This window comes from Paroedura picta, chromosome 4, assembly GCF_049243985.1.
Source record: "Paroedura picta isolate Pp20150507F chromosome 4, Ppicta_v3.0, whole genome shotgun sequence".
NCBI lineage: Eukaryota > Metazoa > Chordata > Lepidosauria > Squamata > Gekkonidae > Paroedura > Paroedura picta.
The window spans coordinates 142942226-142960144 of NC_135372.1; the positions used below are offsets into that span (position 1 = coordinate 142942226).

At 48.8% G+C, this 17919-nt stretch overlaps 1 protein-coding gene across 1 annotated transcript in view; it reads right to left on the minus strand.

The window, feature by feature from the left end:
* Positions 1 to 3777: 3777 nt before the first annotated feature.
* The window catches only part of RSPO4 (R-spondin 4), a 40812-nt gene continuing 26670 nt past the window's right edge, over positions 3778 to 17919 (minus strand). The window contains exons 2-5 of the mRNA XM_077335985.1: positions 15044 to 15232; positions 13561 to 13704; positions 11463 to 11648; positions 3778 to 7775 (exon numbers count right to left, since the gene is read on the minus strand). Coding sequence (XP_077192100.1) covers positions 7690 to 7775; positions 11463 to 11648; positions 13561 to 13704; positions 15044 to 15232 — 605 coding nt within the window. The 3' untranslated portion in view covers positions 3778 to 7689. The remainder of the gene's footprint in view (positions 7776 to 11462; positions 11649 to 13560; positions 13705 to 15043; positions 15233 to 17919) is intronic.

Here is a 17919-nt window from a genome sequence, read left to right on the forward strand (position 1 = left end):
GTTCTCTGTTCATCCAAATAGGCTTCTTAGAGCTCCTGCAGTGTTTTCGTATTTCTGGAATAGTCATTGATTGAGCATGCAATAGCTCTTGTTTGAGTAGCGCCCACCCTTCACATGCTCCCTTCCCTTCCAGCATTCTCGTCCATGGTATGACACTCATCATGTCTCTGAGTTTATTAAAGTTTGCCCTACGAAAATCCAACATCCGCGTCTGGCTACAAGCTTCCTTGGCTCCCCATCTCAAAAGGAATTCTATGAGGACATGGTCACTTCCCCCTAGGGTCCCCACCTCCTTCACCTCATCCACCAACTCTTGCCTGTTGCCTGTTGCTCAAGGGGGTGGCAGGTTACAGGGGAGGAGCGATTGGGTTGTGGGTGTCCTTGATAGTGCAGGAGGTTGGACTAGATGACCCAGGAGGTCCCTTCCATATCTATGGTTCTATGATTCTAAATTCCGTCTAAACCTCTGGAAGAAGTTCCTGACAGTGAGAGCGGTTTCTCAATCGAACAGGTTTCCTCAGGAGTTGGCCCCTTCCAATTCTATGATTCTATGATTCTATACAGAGGATGGAGCAGAGTTGTTCTCTCTTGCCCCGGAGGGACGGACCAAAACCAATGGGATGAAATGAATTCAAAAGAAATTCCGTCTAAACCTCCGGAAGAAGAAGAAGAAGAAGAAGAGTTGGTTCTTATATGCCGCTTTTCCCTAGCCGAAGGAGGCTCAAAGCGGCTTACAGTCGCCTTCACATTCCTCTCCCCACAACAGACACCCTGTGGGGTGGGTGAGGCTGAGAGAGCCCTGATATCACTGCTCGGTCAGAACAATTTTATCAGTGCCGTGGCGAGCCCAAGGTCACCCAGTTCCTGACGGCTAGAACGGTTTATCTATCTATCTATCTGTCTGTCTGTCTGTCTGTCTGTCTGTCTGTCTGTCTGTCTGTCTATCTATCTATCTATCTATCTATCTATCTATCTATCTATCTATCTATCTATCTATCTATCTATTGTATTTCTATACCGCCTTCCCCGAAAGCTCAGTGGAACAGGCTTCCTCGGGAGGTGGTGGGTTCTCACCTTTGGGGATTTTTAAACAGAGGCTGGATAGCCTTCTGACGGAGAGGCTGATTCTGGGAAGGCTCAAGGTGGTGGCAGGTGACAGTGGATGAGCAATGGGGTTGTGAGTGTCCTGCATAGTGTGGGGGGTTGGACTAGATGACCCAGGAGGTCCCCTCCCACTCTGTGATTCTATGATTCTATGAGATTCCCCCCTCCTCCATTAATAGAACAAGGGTTTGCATTGCGAAGTTGCTGCTTTTTCTAGTCCCTCTGCATCTCTTCTAGAGCTTCCCTCCTCTTCTAGGGCCGGGCCAGATTCATCCAGGCCGCTGGGAGGTTATCCGGATCCTTCTCCGAGATGTCGCAACAGCCGCTGTTAAGGCTTTTGAGTCCTGCCAGGCAGGCTGGGGCCGTGCCAGCTGGGCAAGGAAACGCTGCGGACGGATTGCTCCCCTGAGATCCTGCCCTTTGGGCCGCTTCCAGATGGGGCCTGGCCCCCATCCCTCCCCCTTTAGAGGAAAACAAGAATCCTTCATCACAAAGCAGGGTCTGCGTGACCAGACTGAATCGACGTTTGTAGGTCTCACAGCACTGTTTCCTACATGCTCTGCTGAAGACGGAGGCCCTGCAAGGACAACAGCCCTGCAAGGCAGGTCAGAACAGGGGTTGCCAATCTCCAGGCTGGGATGGGAGATCTCCCTCCGTGGTCTGGGACCCACATACTTGAGGGACCGCCTATCGCCCGATCCCCCCCCCCCGCAGGGTTTTACGCTCTGCGAGTACAAATTTGTTGGTCATACAACAGGGAAGTTGTGTCTGGCCTCAACCAGGGCCAGGCCTTTTCTGTCCTGGCCCCTACCTGGTGGAAGGAGCTCCTGGAAGAGCTACGGGCCCTGCGGGAGCTTTCCACTTTCCCCAGGGCCAGGTTTATCGTTGAGGTCAGTGCCTTAAGGAAGAGATGGACCCCCCTGGACTATTCTTAGCGGTGAAATGTAGTGAAATGATTAATGGCCCCTTTTCCCCCTGGACTGTGGGATATCAGGGCTCTCTCAGCCTCACCCACCTCACAGGGTGTCTGTTGTGGGGAGAGGAAAGGGAAGGCGACCGTAAGCCGCTTTGAGCCTCCTTCGGGTAGGGAAAAGCGGCATATAAGAACCAACTCTTCTTCTTCTTCAGTAATCTCAGGGTTCTCTCAGCCTCACCTCCCTCACAGGGTGTCTGTTGTGGGGAGAGGAAAGGTAAGGTGACTGTAAGCCACTTTGAGACTCCTTCGGGTAGGGAAAAGCGGCATCTAAGAACCAACTCTTCTTCTTCTTCTTCAGTAATCTCAGGGCTCTCTCAGCCTCACCTCCCTCACAGGGTGTCTTTTGTGGAGAGAGGAAGGGAAGGTGATTGGAAGCTGCTTTGAGACTCCTTCGGGTAGAGAAAAGCGGCATATAAGAACCAACTCTTCTTCTTCTCCAGTAATCTCAGGGCTCTCTCAGCCTCCCCTCCCTCACAGGGTGTCTGTTATGGGGAGAGGAAGGGAAGGTGAATGGAAGCTGCTTTGAGACTCCTTCGGGTAGAGAAAAGCGGCATATAAGAACCAACTCTTCTTCTTCTCCAGTAATCTCAGGGCTCTCTCAGCCTCCCCTCCCTCACAGGGTGTCTGTTGTGGGGAGAGGAAGGGAAGGTGAATGGAAGCTGCTTTGAGACTCCTTTGGGTAGAGAAAAGCGGCATATAAGAACCAACTCTTCTTCTTCTCCAGTAATCTCAGGGCTCTCTCAGACTCCCCTCCCTCACAGGGTGTCTGTTGTGGAGAGAGGAAAGGGAAGGCGACCGTAAGCCGCTTTGAGCCTCCTTCGGGTAGGGAAAAGCGGCATATAAGAACCAACTCTTCTTCTTCTTCTTCGATTGTAACCCCCCACAGACAAACCTGCTGTCTGTCCATCTGTCTGCTTGTCTTCCCTTCGTCCATCCTATTTCCTGTCATTGCCAAAATAGGCAGATTACGCAGGATAAAACAACACAACCAAGTAACACCAAAGAATGAGATATTAGCTGAGGGGGGGGGGCGGCAATTCCAAGAAGAAGGGGGAAACTGCCCAAAGAGTAGCAATCTGGGGACAGACAAGGTGTTGGAATTGCAATCAGCAAGTAATTTGGTGAAGTTGCTAAGCTGTTTAAGCAGCTGAACTGCACCTGTGTGCTCACTAGTGCACCTAATGGTCACGCTGAAGTTGCATCGGGGAAATCCTAGCAGCACTTGGGGAGATCCCTTTGTTCAAAATATAGGACACACCCACAAGCAAGGCACGCTTATTTTGAAAACGGATTTATTGAAAAGCGGATAAACCGGACGGCTGCCCTGCATCGATGCGACTTAGCCAATCTTTGTTGTTGTTTTAAAATGCACAACTGCGGTGGCTGAGGCTCCCCTTAGCACGCCTCACTATGCAAGAGCTCTAGAAGTATATTGTTAGTAAAGTAAGGATCACCCATCGCCTACTATGTAGCGCCTCCGTGTGGTCACAGATTTTAAAAACGGCATTGTGCTTGGAATACAGGGAGAAAACCCCGCTTGTGTTTTTAAGTCATAGGTAGTCAAACTGCAGCCCTCCAGATGTCCGTGGACTACAATTCCCAGGAGCCCCTGCCAGCGAATGCTGGCAGGGGCTCCTGGGAATTGTAGTCCACGGACATCTGGAGGGCCGCAGTTTGACTACCCCTGTTTTAAGTCATCAGATGAAAACTCCCACCCCCATCCCACCCCCAAACACTTTTGCATTGTTCAGTCTAGGCCTCACCAAGGTCTGGAAGGGGTAACTATTTACAGGTCGTCTCAATTTTAATAAAACAAAACATTTAGGAAATACGTATCTATTTCGTGAAGGACCTTTTTGAAAAATACATCGACATTCTAGAAATAAATTCTCTCTATAATATATATATATATATATATACTTTACTATTTATAGAAACAATAAAATGTCATTTTAAAACATTTAAATGCTATTTAAAAGAACCACAAAATCCAGAATCACCGAAGGCTTTGTCTAAATAGCAACTTGTTTAGCAAGCTGGGAAAAACGCAGCCAGAGGCTGTATTTAGCCATTCTAAGCAGATGCACGACCTCCCAGGACCATAAGATCATAAGAAGAGCCCTACAGGACTGGAAGATGGGTCTGTCTAGTCCAGCTTCTTATCTCACACAGTGGCCAACCAGTGCCTCTGGAGGGAAAGAGGCCAAGGCCTTCCCCTGCTAAGAACCTAAGAAGAGCCCTGCTGGATCAGATCAGTGAGGGTCCATCCAGTCCAGCCTCCTGTCTCACACAGGGGCCAGCTAGTTCCTCTGCAGGGCCAACAACAGGGCAGAGAGGCCGAGGCCTTCACCTGAGAAGACCCTCAGAAGAGCCCTGCAGGGTCAGACCAGGGAGGGTCCCTCCAGTCCAGCCTCCCATCTCACAAAGGGGCCAGTCAGTTCCTCTGGAGGGCCAACAACAGGGCACAGAGGCCGAGGCCTTCCCCTGAGAAGAACATCAGAAGAGCTCTGCTGGATCAGACCAGGGGTCCATCTTGGCCAGCCTCCCATCTCACACAGGAACCAACCAGAACCAACAACAGGGCATAGGCCTTCCCCATCCTAAGAACATCAGAAGAGCCCTGCTGGATCAGACCAATGGTCCATCCAGTCCAGTGTCCCATCTCACACAGTGGCCAACCAGTTCCACTGGGGGGGGACGACAACAACTGGAAAACTGATGTTGCCTCCTGGCTCTGGAATTCAGAGGCCTTGTACCTCTGAAATGTGGAGGTTCCCTATAGCCAATGGGGTCAGTAGTCACACACAGGCCTGTCCTCCATTAATCTGTACAGTCCCCTATTTATGCCTGCAGCCATCCTCCAGCAGCAAGCCCCGCATTTTAATCCACTGACGTCACGGCACGTTGAAAGCAGGGATTGTGCCTAATTCATCATCCCATGATAAAGACCATCCAGTTTAGAGTTCTAGAGCTGAAAGGATGTTGGCTATACTGCTCTAGCAAAATAACCAGGGCTGGTTCTTCACTTACTTTTTTCCCCACTGAAAATCTTGTTGAATTCTGGTCGATTTGAACCCATATCCATAGCCTTTTAGTCCCGATTTTAAACATCTCGCCGTTCTGCATTTGCATTGTCCCAGTGGGGTCTCCTTCCCACTTGATTGGAAGGGGAGGGGGTTGGATGAAGCTCAACCCAGCATTGAAGGAGCACAAGACTGGAGAGGGCTTTATTTCCTGCCTTTTGACTAGTCCCAAGTCTACAGCCAGAGCAAGCCGGGGGAGGGACACGTGGAGTACGAGGCTGCTTGTTTTTTCTTTCTTTCTTTTCCTGCAAGAGTGGGGTGGGGGGTGGAAGGGAAGGGGAAGCAACAGCCTCACAGAGAATGAGGAGGGAAAAGTAAATCCAAGAGGCAAATCTCTGCTCAAAGAAGTGTGGGCGTTTGGAGCGCAGTCATTTTAAAACAGATCCCAAAATGAGTGCAACAATAAGTCTTATGAGGGAATGGCAACTGGGAACCAGGCCTCCTTTGAACTGACGCCCTGACCAATCAGCGACAGGCTGCTTAGAATCATAGAATCATAGAATCATAGAGTTGGAAGGGGCCATACAGGCCATCTAGTCCAACCCGCTGCTCAACGCAGGATTAGCCCTAAGCATCCTAAAGCAAAAGCTTTGCTACATCAGCATTGGTGGCACCAGGGAGGAAGTTAATCCGGCATAATGCAGAGATCTACACTTAATACTGGGGCTCTCGGAGTGGTTTCCTCAAATGTAGCAGGCTGTATCTGCTCCTGGATATCGCAGGGGAAAGGTAGTGTCACCGAGGATCATAGATATTGCAGAGAAAATGTAAACTGCTAAATATCAAAATGGAAATCGAATAACATGTAGATGATTTTCTTTAATTCAGGGACACCGGGGATAAAAAGCTCAGTGCAGATTCACTCTAGGTCACCATTTTTTAAACAGGTTCTCTCTTTTTTATGAACAAAAGTAATCTTTCTAAATTTTGATCTGTTGGCCAAGGCTTCAGCCCAAATTTGTAGGACCCTTCCCCATCTCCCCAATTTTTAAGGGTCAAATAATAAATCGGCAAGACCAGAGACGAACAAGATTTTCAGTACGAGCTTCGGGAGATTTGGCTCTCGAAAGTTCCTGCTCCCCAAACCTCGTTTGTCTCTAAGGTGCCACGGGACTCAAATCCACATGGCTTCCCTCTGAAATATCCAACCGGGAGTCCTGAGCTCACGAATTCCACCGTCATCATGAGTAATCTGCCCCGAATTCTGCTGGTGAGAGGCGGGAGGGGGCTACATGCTAGCAGATTTATTTGCGAGTTAAGTACTGTATCAAGGGGAGGAGACTGGGACATCTGCACCCTGGGACACCTGAATAAGCCACCCTACAGCGACCAACTGGCTGAGCTGGCAATTCAAAAGTAAGTCGTCAACTGCTCCTAGGATGCCTGGCCAGTGACTTGGCAAAGCAGCAACTGGAACAAGGAGGAGGGGGCTAATAAGGGAGAGGTGGAGTGGCCGTGGGTTGTAGCCCCCCGAAATGCATACACCACACATTAAACTGCCTCCCACAGTGGAAGTTCTGGATGGAGCCAGGTGGGCCACAAAGACCAGCACATCCCAGTTACCCTCACTAGAGATCAAGAGACAGCCCTCAGGCTGAACTTTCCAGCAAATGAATTTGGCATCTCTGCTATGCAAGCTAAGCTCCTGTTCGATGGAGATGGGAGGAAAGGTTGGATGGTTGCCTAGTGAATGCTCAAAGTGCTCCCTGTCCTCTTCTCAGACAACGGATGTGAATGTTCCATGTGTCTGCTTAAGTCCCATCAAGGTGCTTCCCTCCTGGGGAAAAGCTGTTCCTCTTAGACGATATCGGCAGCTCCCAAGCAAGGGTTGTGGAGAACCAAGCAGGTCTGTCCACTTGGAAAAGTCAAGGAGGCTTCCGTCTACAAGATAGCTGGCAGAATTAGCTGACAGGGAGCTCTCAAAACTCCGTGAGCGGTCCGTTCCCTATATGGCCTGGGGGAAAGACACATACTTCTGCGAGAAGGCAGTCTCGGGTCTACAAGACGTTTCCCATCCCCAGCAGAGTTCAGACGTCCCGCTGTCTCTCGCCCACAGCTGAGTCAAAGCATTCTTCTGACCACAGTGGACCTCCATCTTCTCTGCAAATCCAAGTGGGCTCAGTAGAGGCCGCGAAGCCACGGTGCCCCAACTTTTCCTTCGGTGCGTCCTGTTTGCACAACTTACGAGCATGCTAGACAAGCCTGGGCCATGGACAGGAAGGGAAAAATCCTTGTGGGGGAGGGGGGATGCTGCCACTTAGGAGACATTTCACCAGTCCTGCTTTCTCTTTCTTCTCTTTCTTCATCTGAGCATGCTGGGGAGAAGGAGGGTGGGAATGGTCCTATATCGATGTATGGGCAGAAAGGCAGGGAGATTTGGAAAAAGAGGAGACATCGCTGAGGCAGAGAGAGAGAGCAAGAGAGAAAAAAGTGAGGAAGTTCTCTGTTGTCCAAGAAGGCACCCCCTTCTGGACGGCTCCCCGTGTTTTGCTCTCCCCCATGACATTCCGCTCATTCTGAGGCCGATTAAGTGACCATCAGAGAATCCATCTTCCTCTTCCTCTTCTTCTCTTTCTTCTCCTGTTTCCCTTTTCTTTTCTTCTCTTTCTTTCCTAAAAGGCAACAGCAGAATCAGGTCAGGCCCGTATTGATTGAATGCCCCCCGTCCCCCTGTAATTTGTTCCAAGCAAGGAACAGGAAACAGCCATCTGGCAGAAATTTTCAGGCCAGGGTCTGCTCAGAAGTGGCCTGGGAGACTCCTGCAGAATCTTCTGGAAACCACCCTGAGACCCACTGCAGAAGAATGTGTTGGCTATTGTAGCTCTGTCTGCAAGAGGACCTGGGTCAGATGTTGAGCCTCTTGGGCCCTTCCTTGGCTTTTGCCATTCATCTTATATAGGAGCTCTACTGGCTCTTCTCTGGCCCTGGAGCTATAGCAAGTTAGCCTTTTTTTTAAACCTAATCTGTTTACAGCAAGAAGAGCTGATTTTTTTTCTGTACCCTGCTTTTTTACTACCTGAAGGCATCTCAAAGAGGCTTACAAACACTTTTCCGTTCCTCTCCCCACAACACCCACGGCATGAGGTAGAGGAGGCCGAGAGAGCTCTGAGAGAACTGTGAGTGACCAAGGTCACCCAGCTGACTGCATGTGGAGGGGAGGGGAATCAACCCTGTTTCTCCAGATCAAAGGCTGCTGCTCCCAATCACTACACTGAGCTGGCGCTCTAAGTTAAAGGTCTGTGCATGAACACGGCATGTAAGAAGTGCTTCTTTTTGTGTAAGGAAAATATTTGTTTCTGATCACCATGGGAGTCAGGTCATCTTGTCTGAATGCCATTTCCCCCCTTAGTGGGGAAACATGGAGAATTGGAGGTGCTGCGAAAACAGCTTCTGTACTTCCACGGGAAATGCTTTTGTTTACATTGAATACAAGAGAAGGATGGGAGATAAGTGTCAGAATATGAACTCCTAAGCTATAAGGATCCGTTTGAACTACTTCAGGGTCTGAACAGCACGGGGGGGGGGGGGGTAATATACAAAAGGAAGGGGAACTTGGAGTCTTTGATGTGCATTGAAGAATTTGTAACCTGGGTTTCTGAGAATTCTGTGTTTGGGTTTTCCTGTTGGGAATAGAAAATTTGGGTCAAGTACCTACCTTGTTATGAGCTGACGTGTCTCTTCTTGTTTTGTATTTTCTGCATTTGTCTAAAAGTCTGTTCAGTGGCAGTTATTGGCCTGTGATTGGTTTTTGTTATTGATTCATAATTTCTCACAGAGTTTAGAAGAAGAAGAAGAAGAGTTGGTTCTTAGATGCCGCTTTTCTCTACCCGAAGGAGTCTCCAAGTGGCTTCCATTCGCCTTCCCTTTCCTCTCCCCACAACAGACACCCTGTGAGGTGGTTGAGGCTGAGGGAGCACTGATATTCCTGCTTGGTCAGAACAGCTTTATCAGTGCTGTGACTAGCCCAAGGTCACCCAGCTAGCTGCATGTGGGGGAGTGCAGAATCGAACCCGGCATGCCAGATTAGAAGTCCGCACTCCTAACCACTACACCAAACTGGCTTTGCTACTTGGTATGATTGCAGCACCAGGGAAGTGGCGAGTGCTTTGGAGCAACTGGAGGGATCCTTACACTTCTCCTAAAGATGGTATAGTCTCCTCTCACCCACTCCAAGCAGGGGACAGATATATGGAGGAATTAAGACTAGAAAGACATAGACTCATGGAACAGGTTATACAGGCCATCTAGTCCCACATCCTGCTCAATGCAGGATCAGGAAGAATAGTCTGGAAACTTCAGGAAAAGTTTATTTGACCCAGACTGACAGGACAGTGGATGGGGAATGGAAGAAAGGTAAAACCCCTGGAAGTGAGGAGGAAGCTCTCTGTTGTACTGAGTCCATCAGAGCAGACAGAATTCTTAACCGGGGTCTAGAGGCCTGGACAGCTGCAAGATAATGGCAACTCTGTAGAAATCTATAGCATTCTAAACCAAGGAGCCCGTCCTAACACTTTGGGAGAAGAAAATAAGAGGTGCTTTTTTATACTCCATTTTTCACTACCCAAAGGAGTTTCAAAGCAGCTTCCAAATACCTTTCCCTTCTCCCCACAACAGACACCCTGTGAGGTGGGTGGGGATGAGGGAGCTCTAAGAAAACAGCTCTGTGAGAACAGCTCGAACAGGACGTTGACTGGGCCAAGGTCACCCAACTGGCTGCATGTGGAGGAGCGGGAAACCAAACCCGTTTCTCCAGATTAGAATCAACCACTCCTTAAAGATTACACCATGCAGGCTGATAGGGCATGCATAAGAACACAGAGGAATTGTGTTTCACCCATTTTAAAAAAATCTCTTCATCTATCTGGTGTTTGGGCCACTCCCCCAGTGTGAAACAGAGTGTTGGACTAGAAGGCCCTTGGCCTGATCCAACATGGCCTCTTTTATATCTGGGACAGGGATGCTCTCTATTCTTGGTCCTTCGGGGGGGGGGCACATTGGGAGGGCTTCTGGAATTCTGGCCCCGCATGGTGGACCTCCTGCCAGCTGCTGGATTATGGCCAGTGTGTGACACAGAGTGTTGGACTGGAAGGGCCATTGGCCTGATCCAGCAGGGCTTCTTGAGCAAATCCTTTTTTTGTGTGTCCTGAATCTCCTGCCCTTCAGCTTTAGTGGACGACCATGGGTTCTAATATTATGGGAGAGGCGGGGAAAAGGCATTCCATTTCGTTTTCCAGAAATTTGTCGACAGATGAATGTGGCACCTGGGCATCTTGGTGACAGATGTTACCTTGATACCTTTGCTGTTCCCCTTCTCAGAAGCTGTGGCCAAGAGACAGCAAGAGGGAAATCTTTCAAGCAAGCAAATAAGATCCAGCTCGGATGAGCGGCAAGCTGCCTGCCGTGAGAACAAAATGCTAACAGTTGGGAGGGGGAGGAGGCAGGGCATATGGGCAAAGGGGGCCACGACAGACTCTCTGGCTGGGTTGATTGCCAAGGTGTGTGTTGGGGGAAGATGGAGAACACAAGGCCAAGGAGATTGGTGGATCAGTGGATCACACAGGATATTCTACAACTCTCCAGGTCCTCCAGCTCCATCAGGAAGTGAACGGTCTAACTAATTCCACCCGGTGCCTTCTGACAGGACCCAGCAGGATGCTGTAAAGAAATCTGCAAGCCGAATGTGCTGGTGAATCCTTTCCAGACACATATGGCAAAAGACGGACGGCAGGCTGCACAGGATGACTCAGCAGAAGGCCTGTGTGGTGCAGAGGATAGAGCTCTGGACCAGGAGACCAAGGGTTAAATACCAACTCAGCCATGGGATACAAAGAGCACACCTCCCATTCTGTTAAATAACATGAAAACTCCAGGTTCCTGCAGCCTCAGTTTGCTTTGGGGTTATCCACAGAAGAAACCCTTTAACACAAGGATTTCCAACCAGGGCTCCGAGGACCCCTCCACGAGAGCACCACGGACCCAAGCTTTTTTGGCCACCAAAAACAGCACAGGTAGGAAAGCGGGAATTTCTCCTTCTCCCACACGATGGGCCCAACCTGAACTGGGCCCTGCTGTGCATTTATTCACTAGCTGCCACCAGGAACTAGGAAAGTCAGCAGAGCTGCAAATCTCTGTGGGGAACTCGTCTAGGAGTTCCCCACAGAGAAACGGCATCCTCCTGCCTGTGCTCCTGGAGACTGATTGAAAGAGGCCTACGACCTCCGATACTGGAGAACTTCGATACCCATAGTGCCTCAGTAGCCTTTGATGTCCTTCCCATTTCCCCTCCTACTGAGCCTCACCTCCAGGACAGTGTTTCTTCATTCGGCACTTCCGGGACTCCGACAGTGTGGGGCACATGGCAGACTCCTCTTTGCTGCTCCTGATGACCTCGCGGACCCTCGTGGCCGTGCCCCACTTAAAGCCGCAGGTCCTGCCCTGGTTTGTGCAAAGACTCCAGTTGCCCCAGGGAGCCGTCTCGCATTTTTCTGGGAGGGAAGAGAGAAGAAGACAATCCCTAAGTCAAGATCAAACCAGCCCTGGAGCTCCCACCATATTCTGAGCAGCTGGCTTGGCCACATTGGGGCCCATTCGTACTGACAAATGTCCTCAAATGTCTGTCAAAGCCCCATCAGATTCCCAATAAACCAACTTGTGTCAGGCAGGAGAACTCTTTATTGGAAGTGAATAATGAACAGGAACAAGGATTTCTTTGCTGTAACTGATCTACACATAAGCTAACATACCTTTATGGAACTCTTGCAATCTCTCCCCCCATAGCAGAAGAGTAAGGTTTTTCTACCCTGATTTTCACTGCCCAAAAGAGTCTCAAAGCATCTTACAAACCCAAGGTCACCCAGCTGGCTGCATGTGGAGGAGAAGCAGGGAATCAAACCCAGCTCACCAGAAGTTGGAACTCTTAGCACTACACCATGCTGGCTCTCACTAACCAGTGTGCCAGGTTTCAAAATATTCCCAGGCCCCATACATCCATGAAAAGTGTGCAAAAGTCTTCAGACCTCACAAGCATTCCTTCCCCTCTACATCGTAGCAAGATCAAGAAAATACATATCGGTGTGTGTGATCTGTCCTCCATTAAGGCTCTATGTGGGCATGTAGCCTGATTGAGCTGGCCAGAGAGGCCTGCTTTCTTTAATCTGCAGCTCTAATTTTCTGGCGGGACACAGGACCCAGCCAAGTCTGAAAGTCCCAACAGTTTTCTTGCTGGCACACTCCTTCCCTTCACTCATCGAGGGAAGATCCTTGTGCTGTGGAACAGGTGCTGCTGAAGAGACTAGGGTGGATTATGCTCTTACCTTTTTTCACTGAAGTTAGTCTGCTGCCTCTTTTAAATCAGTCCCTTTAAAAAACGGTCGTGTTTATGCATGTACAGTGATACTGTGTTATTGTTGGGGATTTTTTTGCATACCGTAGTAGACGGTAGTAAACGATTATGCATTTGAAACAAACTCTCAAGTGGAAGGGGTAGCTCTGTTGTTCTGAATGCTCATTGATAGACTATGGTCAGCAGCAACGTCATCTGACTGCCACTCTGACACATGCTGCTGGCAAGGCCTCATGGGAATTGTAGCTCATGGACATCAGGAGACTTCAACAAGAAATTACCACAGGGGCGTACAGCCTTTTGAATGTCAACCTATATCTCTGGAAACACATCCACCTTTCCTCCTCTGAGGTATATACTGAGTGGTTTAAAATGCCTCTGAGGGAATGACAGAATGACTTTCTGCTGGTGTAATGTTGTAATAGTAGAGGTGGGAGGGGTGGCGCCAAGCAAGGCACATCGACTTCCCATTGGTGGATATGGGACTTTCAGAAAAGGGCTTTCTGTTCACCTACTAGTGAATGATAGCACAGGGGAGGAGAGAGAAAAAAACATGGTAACATTTATGTATGCAAAAAAAAAAAAGGCATCCATCCATGTTGCTAGCATAAAGGAAAAGGCGTAGCAAGGCAAGTTTTAAATTCCATGAGGAAATGATGTGGAAAAGATACCAGAAGGAGTGAGTGCCGTACAGAATTGAAAATACAACAGTGGGGCTTCTGTTGGGTAAACATTGTCACATGCTGAAACAGGGGGAAAAGACCCTGTTTTTTTGCAGAGTTTTTGTGCATAACCATCCTAGGTCTGCAGTGGCCCATCGGAGGCAAAAGCCCCACGTGGGCCTGCCCATTTTCTAAATACACTCAAGGGGGGCACCAGAAAAGGTATGGTGAGTTTCCCACTCTTGGGATAAACAAAGACCCGTCCTCCCAATCAAGCAAAGTCTACCTGGAGCAGAGGCACACATTCTTCTTGGTCCCTCCCATTTGTGGAAAGAGAGACACCGGGTTGGGGCATGTTGGCAGCTATTTCCCCAAGGAGAAAAAGTGGATTACCTTGGCATTCCCGGGTGCTGGATTGGGTGAGGGTCTCAGGCGGGCACACGCTGAAGCATTTCCCTTTGTGCAAGAAGAAATGCTCTTTGCATTTCATGCAGAAATCTTGGCTGAAGCAGCTCTCACAGCTAGGCGACCTGCACTCTGCACAGAAGACAATGAGAGGCGACCGTTGGTGGTGTTTTGCAACAAGGAACTTGGCTTCAAGAGGGAGCACCTGACCCGATCTTTTCTGCTCCCGGGTCAAGTGGGTCAGCAGAGAAAGCACCAAAGGACCCAATGAAAGATGGGTGGAGGTACCAGGCAGCTTTGTGTTTAAAAACGAGTTTGTGAGACAGATCTGTTGTAAACTATTTTATTACCTAGAATCATAGAGTCATGGAAACATAGAATTGGAAGGGACCTTCAGGGTCCTCTAGTCCAACCCTCTGCACAATGCAGGAACTTAAAACTGCCTGCCCACCCATGGTGACTGCAGTTTCATGCCCAAGTAACCCTGCCTCCAAAAAAAATCTCCGGAATCCAGACTGGTCTGGAGTGAATTCACCTCCCATCCCACAGTGGCGATCGGTAATTCACTGGGTATGCAAGAAAGGGCCACAAGAGACAAACACTGGCACATCCCTTCCTGCCCACCCACTCATCATCTGCTAAATTCATAATTCACTATGCTAATTTGCTGTCATTGGTAGGTCTTACCGACTGCGTTAATCTAACCTTAACTATACTTTTTGCTCAGTTAATCATGTTGCTTGACTCTAGTTAGCCTTTCCTGGCAATGAACTCCCCTTCCCTTAACGACATTAGAATGTTGGGGAAAAGTTGGGGAAAACACATTGGCAAAAGTAGCGTTACACCAGCTGAATGGCGTAGCGTTAAACATTATTGCGCCTCCTGGTCCCTCCTCACGTTTTTGCTGTCTTTACACGCAACTCTCTTCTGCCTGTCAATCAAGCCAGGCAGCCAATCCCCTTTCTCCTTGTTTTAAAGGTCCCACGATGCCCGCTAATTGTTTAAAAATTCATAGTTCTCCGTTTAAACGCCTATGCACCTAATTATAGAAGCATAGTGTTTTTTAACACCACCCCTTATGGAATGACAAGAATTTTGATACGAGTCTTTTGTAAGCTGCTTTGAGCTTCCTTTGGGTAGTGAAAGGCAGGATATAAAAACGAACCTTCTTCAAACTTAGTGATACTTATCACTTAGTTATTTATGCATCTTGTCTGTAATTAGCCCTTCCTGGCATCATCATCTGTTTAAATTTAAAGCTTATATCGAGAATTAAACTTAGTAGGTCTTAAAGCTGCCACTGTATACAAACTTGATTTTCTAACTAGTCCACAGTGTGTCTTTTCTACAGTTTTCCTGGAATTACACCTGAACTCCAGACTACCACGATCAGTTTACTACTTATGAGGGACTTCCCGGAGTGGAGTTAGCTATCAGAGAACATGCAGACTATCTAAAGTTGGACACCTACTAATGCATCTGTTGAGCTCTTGGCCTCGCTTTCCAAAGTAGCCCGGTGGGCAGGCATGGACGCACGTGCCGTACTGGCGGATCCCGTCCCTCCAGATGAACAGGAACAGCCTCTGTTGGCAGGCGGTGCAGCCGTTGTCCTCTGAACACATTACGCACCCCGTGCAGTTCTCAAACAAGGCGACGCTGACTGCAAAAGAAAGAGAGGGAAGGTGTGAGACAGTTTAGCCCCCATCCAGATCAAGGGAGGGTGTCCTGTTCGCAGGGCAACCAGCAGGCATCCCCGAAAAGAGGAGCAGGAGGGCCCCCGGAAGAGTTCCCACTACCTTGGAAAGAATTGCTTTTCATATGAACAGCACAATAATATAGTACCAGACAAAAGCAAATACCTCTTTTAATAATAACATTATAATAACTTTATTCTTGTACTCTGCCAAACTCATTAGGCTCAGGGTGGGTAACAGCCTGCTTAAAACAATCATACGTTGATTATTAAAACATTTTCACACACAAAAACCACCTCCTCTAGTAATTAAACCCTTAATGAGTGGCTAATGACAGCTTGGGGAGGCAGTTTCAGGTAGACAGGTTCTCAGGCGGGGAGGCCAACATCTCTTGACATTTCCTGGCCTGGCAGAACAGTTTGGTCTTGCAGGTTCTGCCGAACTCCTGAAGGTCCCTCAGGGCCCTGGGTCTCATCTGGCAGTGCGTTCTCGTTGGCCACTGTGTGAGACAAGATGCTGGACCAGATAAACCTCTGTTCTGATGCAGCAGGGCTCTTCTCATGTTCTAGAACTATGCCATTCACGCCAGTTAATGATCTGATGCCCATAAAGTCACAACTGTCAAGTGCCTCACATTGGGTCCATGCCGTACATTAGCGATCCCCAACCTGTGGGCAGACCACATGTGGTCTGTTGACTAATTGGAGGTGGGCTGCGAAGGACGCCTTCTCCCCACCCCCAGCCCTTTACAACACACTTGGGGTGTCCTTGTCTCCCATCACTCCCAGATGGGACTATCTAGTTGCAGAGAAACAAGCTCAGGGTTCCCATTGATTTGTCATTGTCATGAGTTAAAAGTTCCATGAAAATAAAATGTTCCTTATGTTCATTGTTGTGGCGTGTCTGTATCTTATTTTGAAGGGATGTTTAAACATTACCAGGAGGAATCAGGGCAGGGAAAGAGTCATTACATCCAAGAAGGACTGTGAAACGTGTGTTCGGATTGTGGCATAGCCATGAAATGTAGTGGCCGATCTTGAGCTAGATCCTACTCGCTCAAGCTAACCTACATTGCAGGGTCATAGAATCCTAGAGTTGGAAGGGACCTCCTGGGTCATCTAGTCCAACCCCCTGCTGTGCAGGACACTCACATCCCCATCGCTGTCTATGCTTGTAAGCTGCCATCACTCCCTGCAGCCATGAATTCTGTGCCCACAACTCTTTGGATGAAGAAGCACTTCCAGAGATGGGACTTTTGGGGAGTAAGGTAAAGGTATCCCCTGTGCAAGCACCGAGTCATGTCTGACCCTTGGGGTGACGCTCTCTAGCGTTTTCATGGCAGACTCAATACGGGGTGGTTTGCCAGTGCCTTCCCCAGTCATTACCGTTTACCCCCCAGCAAGCTGGGTACTCATTTTACCGACCTCGGAAGGATGGAAGGCTGAGTCAACCTTGAGCCGGCTGCTGGGATTGAACTCCCAGCCTCATGGGCAAAGCTGTCAGACAGCTGCCTTACAACTCTGCGCCACAAGAGGCTCATTTTTGCGGAGTAGTACCTTACTAATAGTTTGCCCTTCCCCTTGTGTCTCCCCTGATGCCTACATTGCTCTTCTTCAGGTGCCAGGCCAAAATATTTCTGTCCACCCAGGCTTTCAATATGGGGATTGATCTTTAACTACCATTTTAATGTGTTTTTATTCTGGAAACTGGTTTTAAGATGCTCGGTGGCTTACGCTTTTATGCTCTAGGCTTTGGCTGGGTTTCGAAGCCTAGATTTTAATTAAAAACTTCAAATATCTTGTGGGTGTTTTTTACTGTTTTATTTTGAAAGCTGCCTTGGGCAGGTTCCCTGGGAGGGTGGCAACAGCAAATTTTGTTTTCTAAAATAAATCAGTCTGCAAACAGCCCTCTATTGGATATGGAGGATAGAGAAGGGTGGGGGAGACACTCCAAGCACCCAGACGCACCACTCGAGGTCACTGCTGGGAATGAAACAGATCTTTGGTCTGATCTAGCAAGCAATTCCACGGATGGGATGTATGGTTCGTATCTGTTCATACAATCAATTTTTGCATTCAGAAGATAATTGTCTGTGTGATCTCCACCACATCTTTCCCCTGTACTTTCTTTGCCTCCACCCCCTGCCTTGAGCAGTCCCCCTCCCCAATCCAATCTAGGACTTTGGGGGACTTAAATTAAGCAACAGCAACAAGTCAATTACCCATTGTAGAAGAAGAAGAAGAAGAGTTGGTCCTTATATGCCGCTTTTCCCTACCCGAAGGAGGCTCAAAGCGGCTTACAGTCACCTTCCCTTTCCTCTCCCCACAACAGACACCCTGTGAGGTGGGTGAGGCTGAGAGAGCCCTGATATCACTGCCCGGTCAGAACAGTTTTATCAGTGCTGTGGTGAGCCCAAGGTCACCCAGCTGGTTGCATGTGGGGGAGCGCAGAATCAAACCTGCCGTGCCAGATTAGAAGTCCGCACTCCTAATCACTACACCAAACTGGCTCTCAGCTAGGCACGACACCAAACTGTAAATTAGCGGTATGTCAATTACATTGGATAGCAGACCTGTCCCATAGCTTTCACCTGGTAATTCACATACCTCTAGAACAGCGGTCCAAAACCTGATGTTCTTGTGCTCCATAGGGG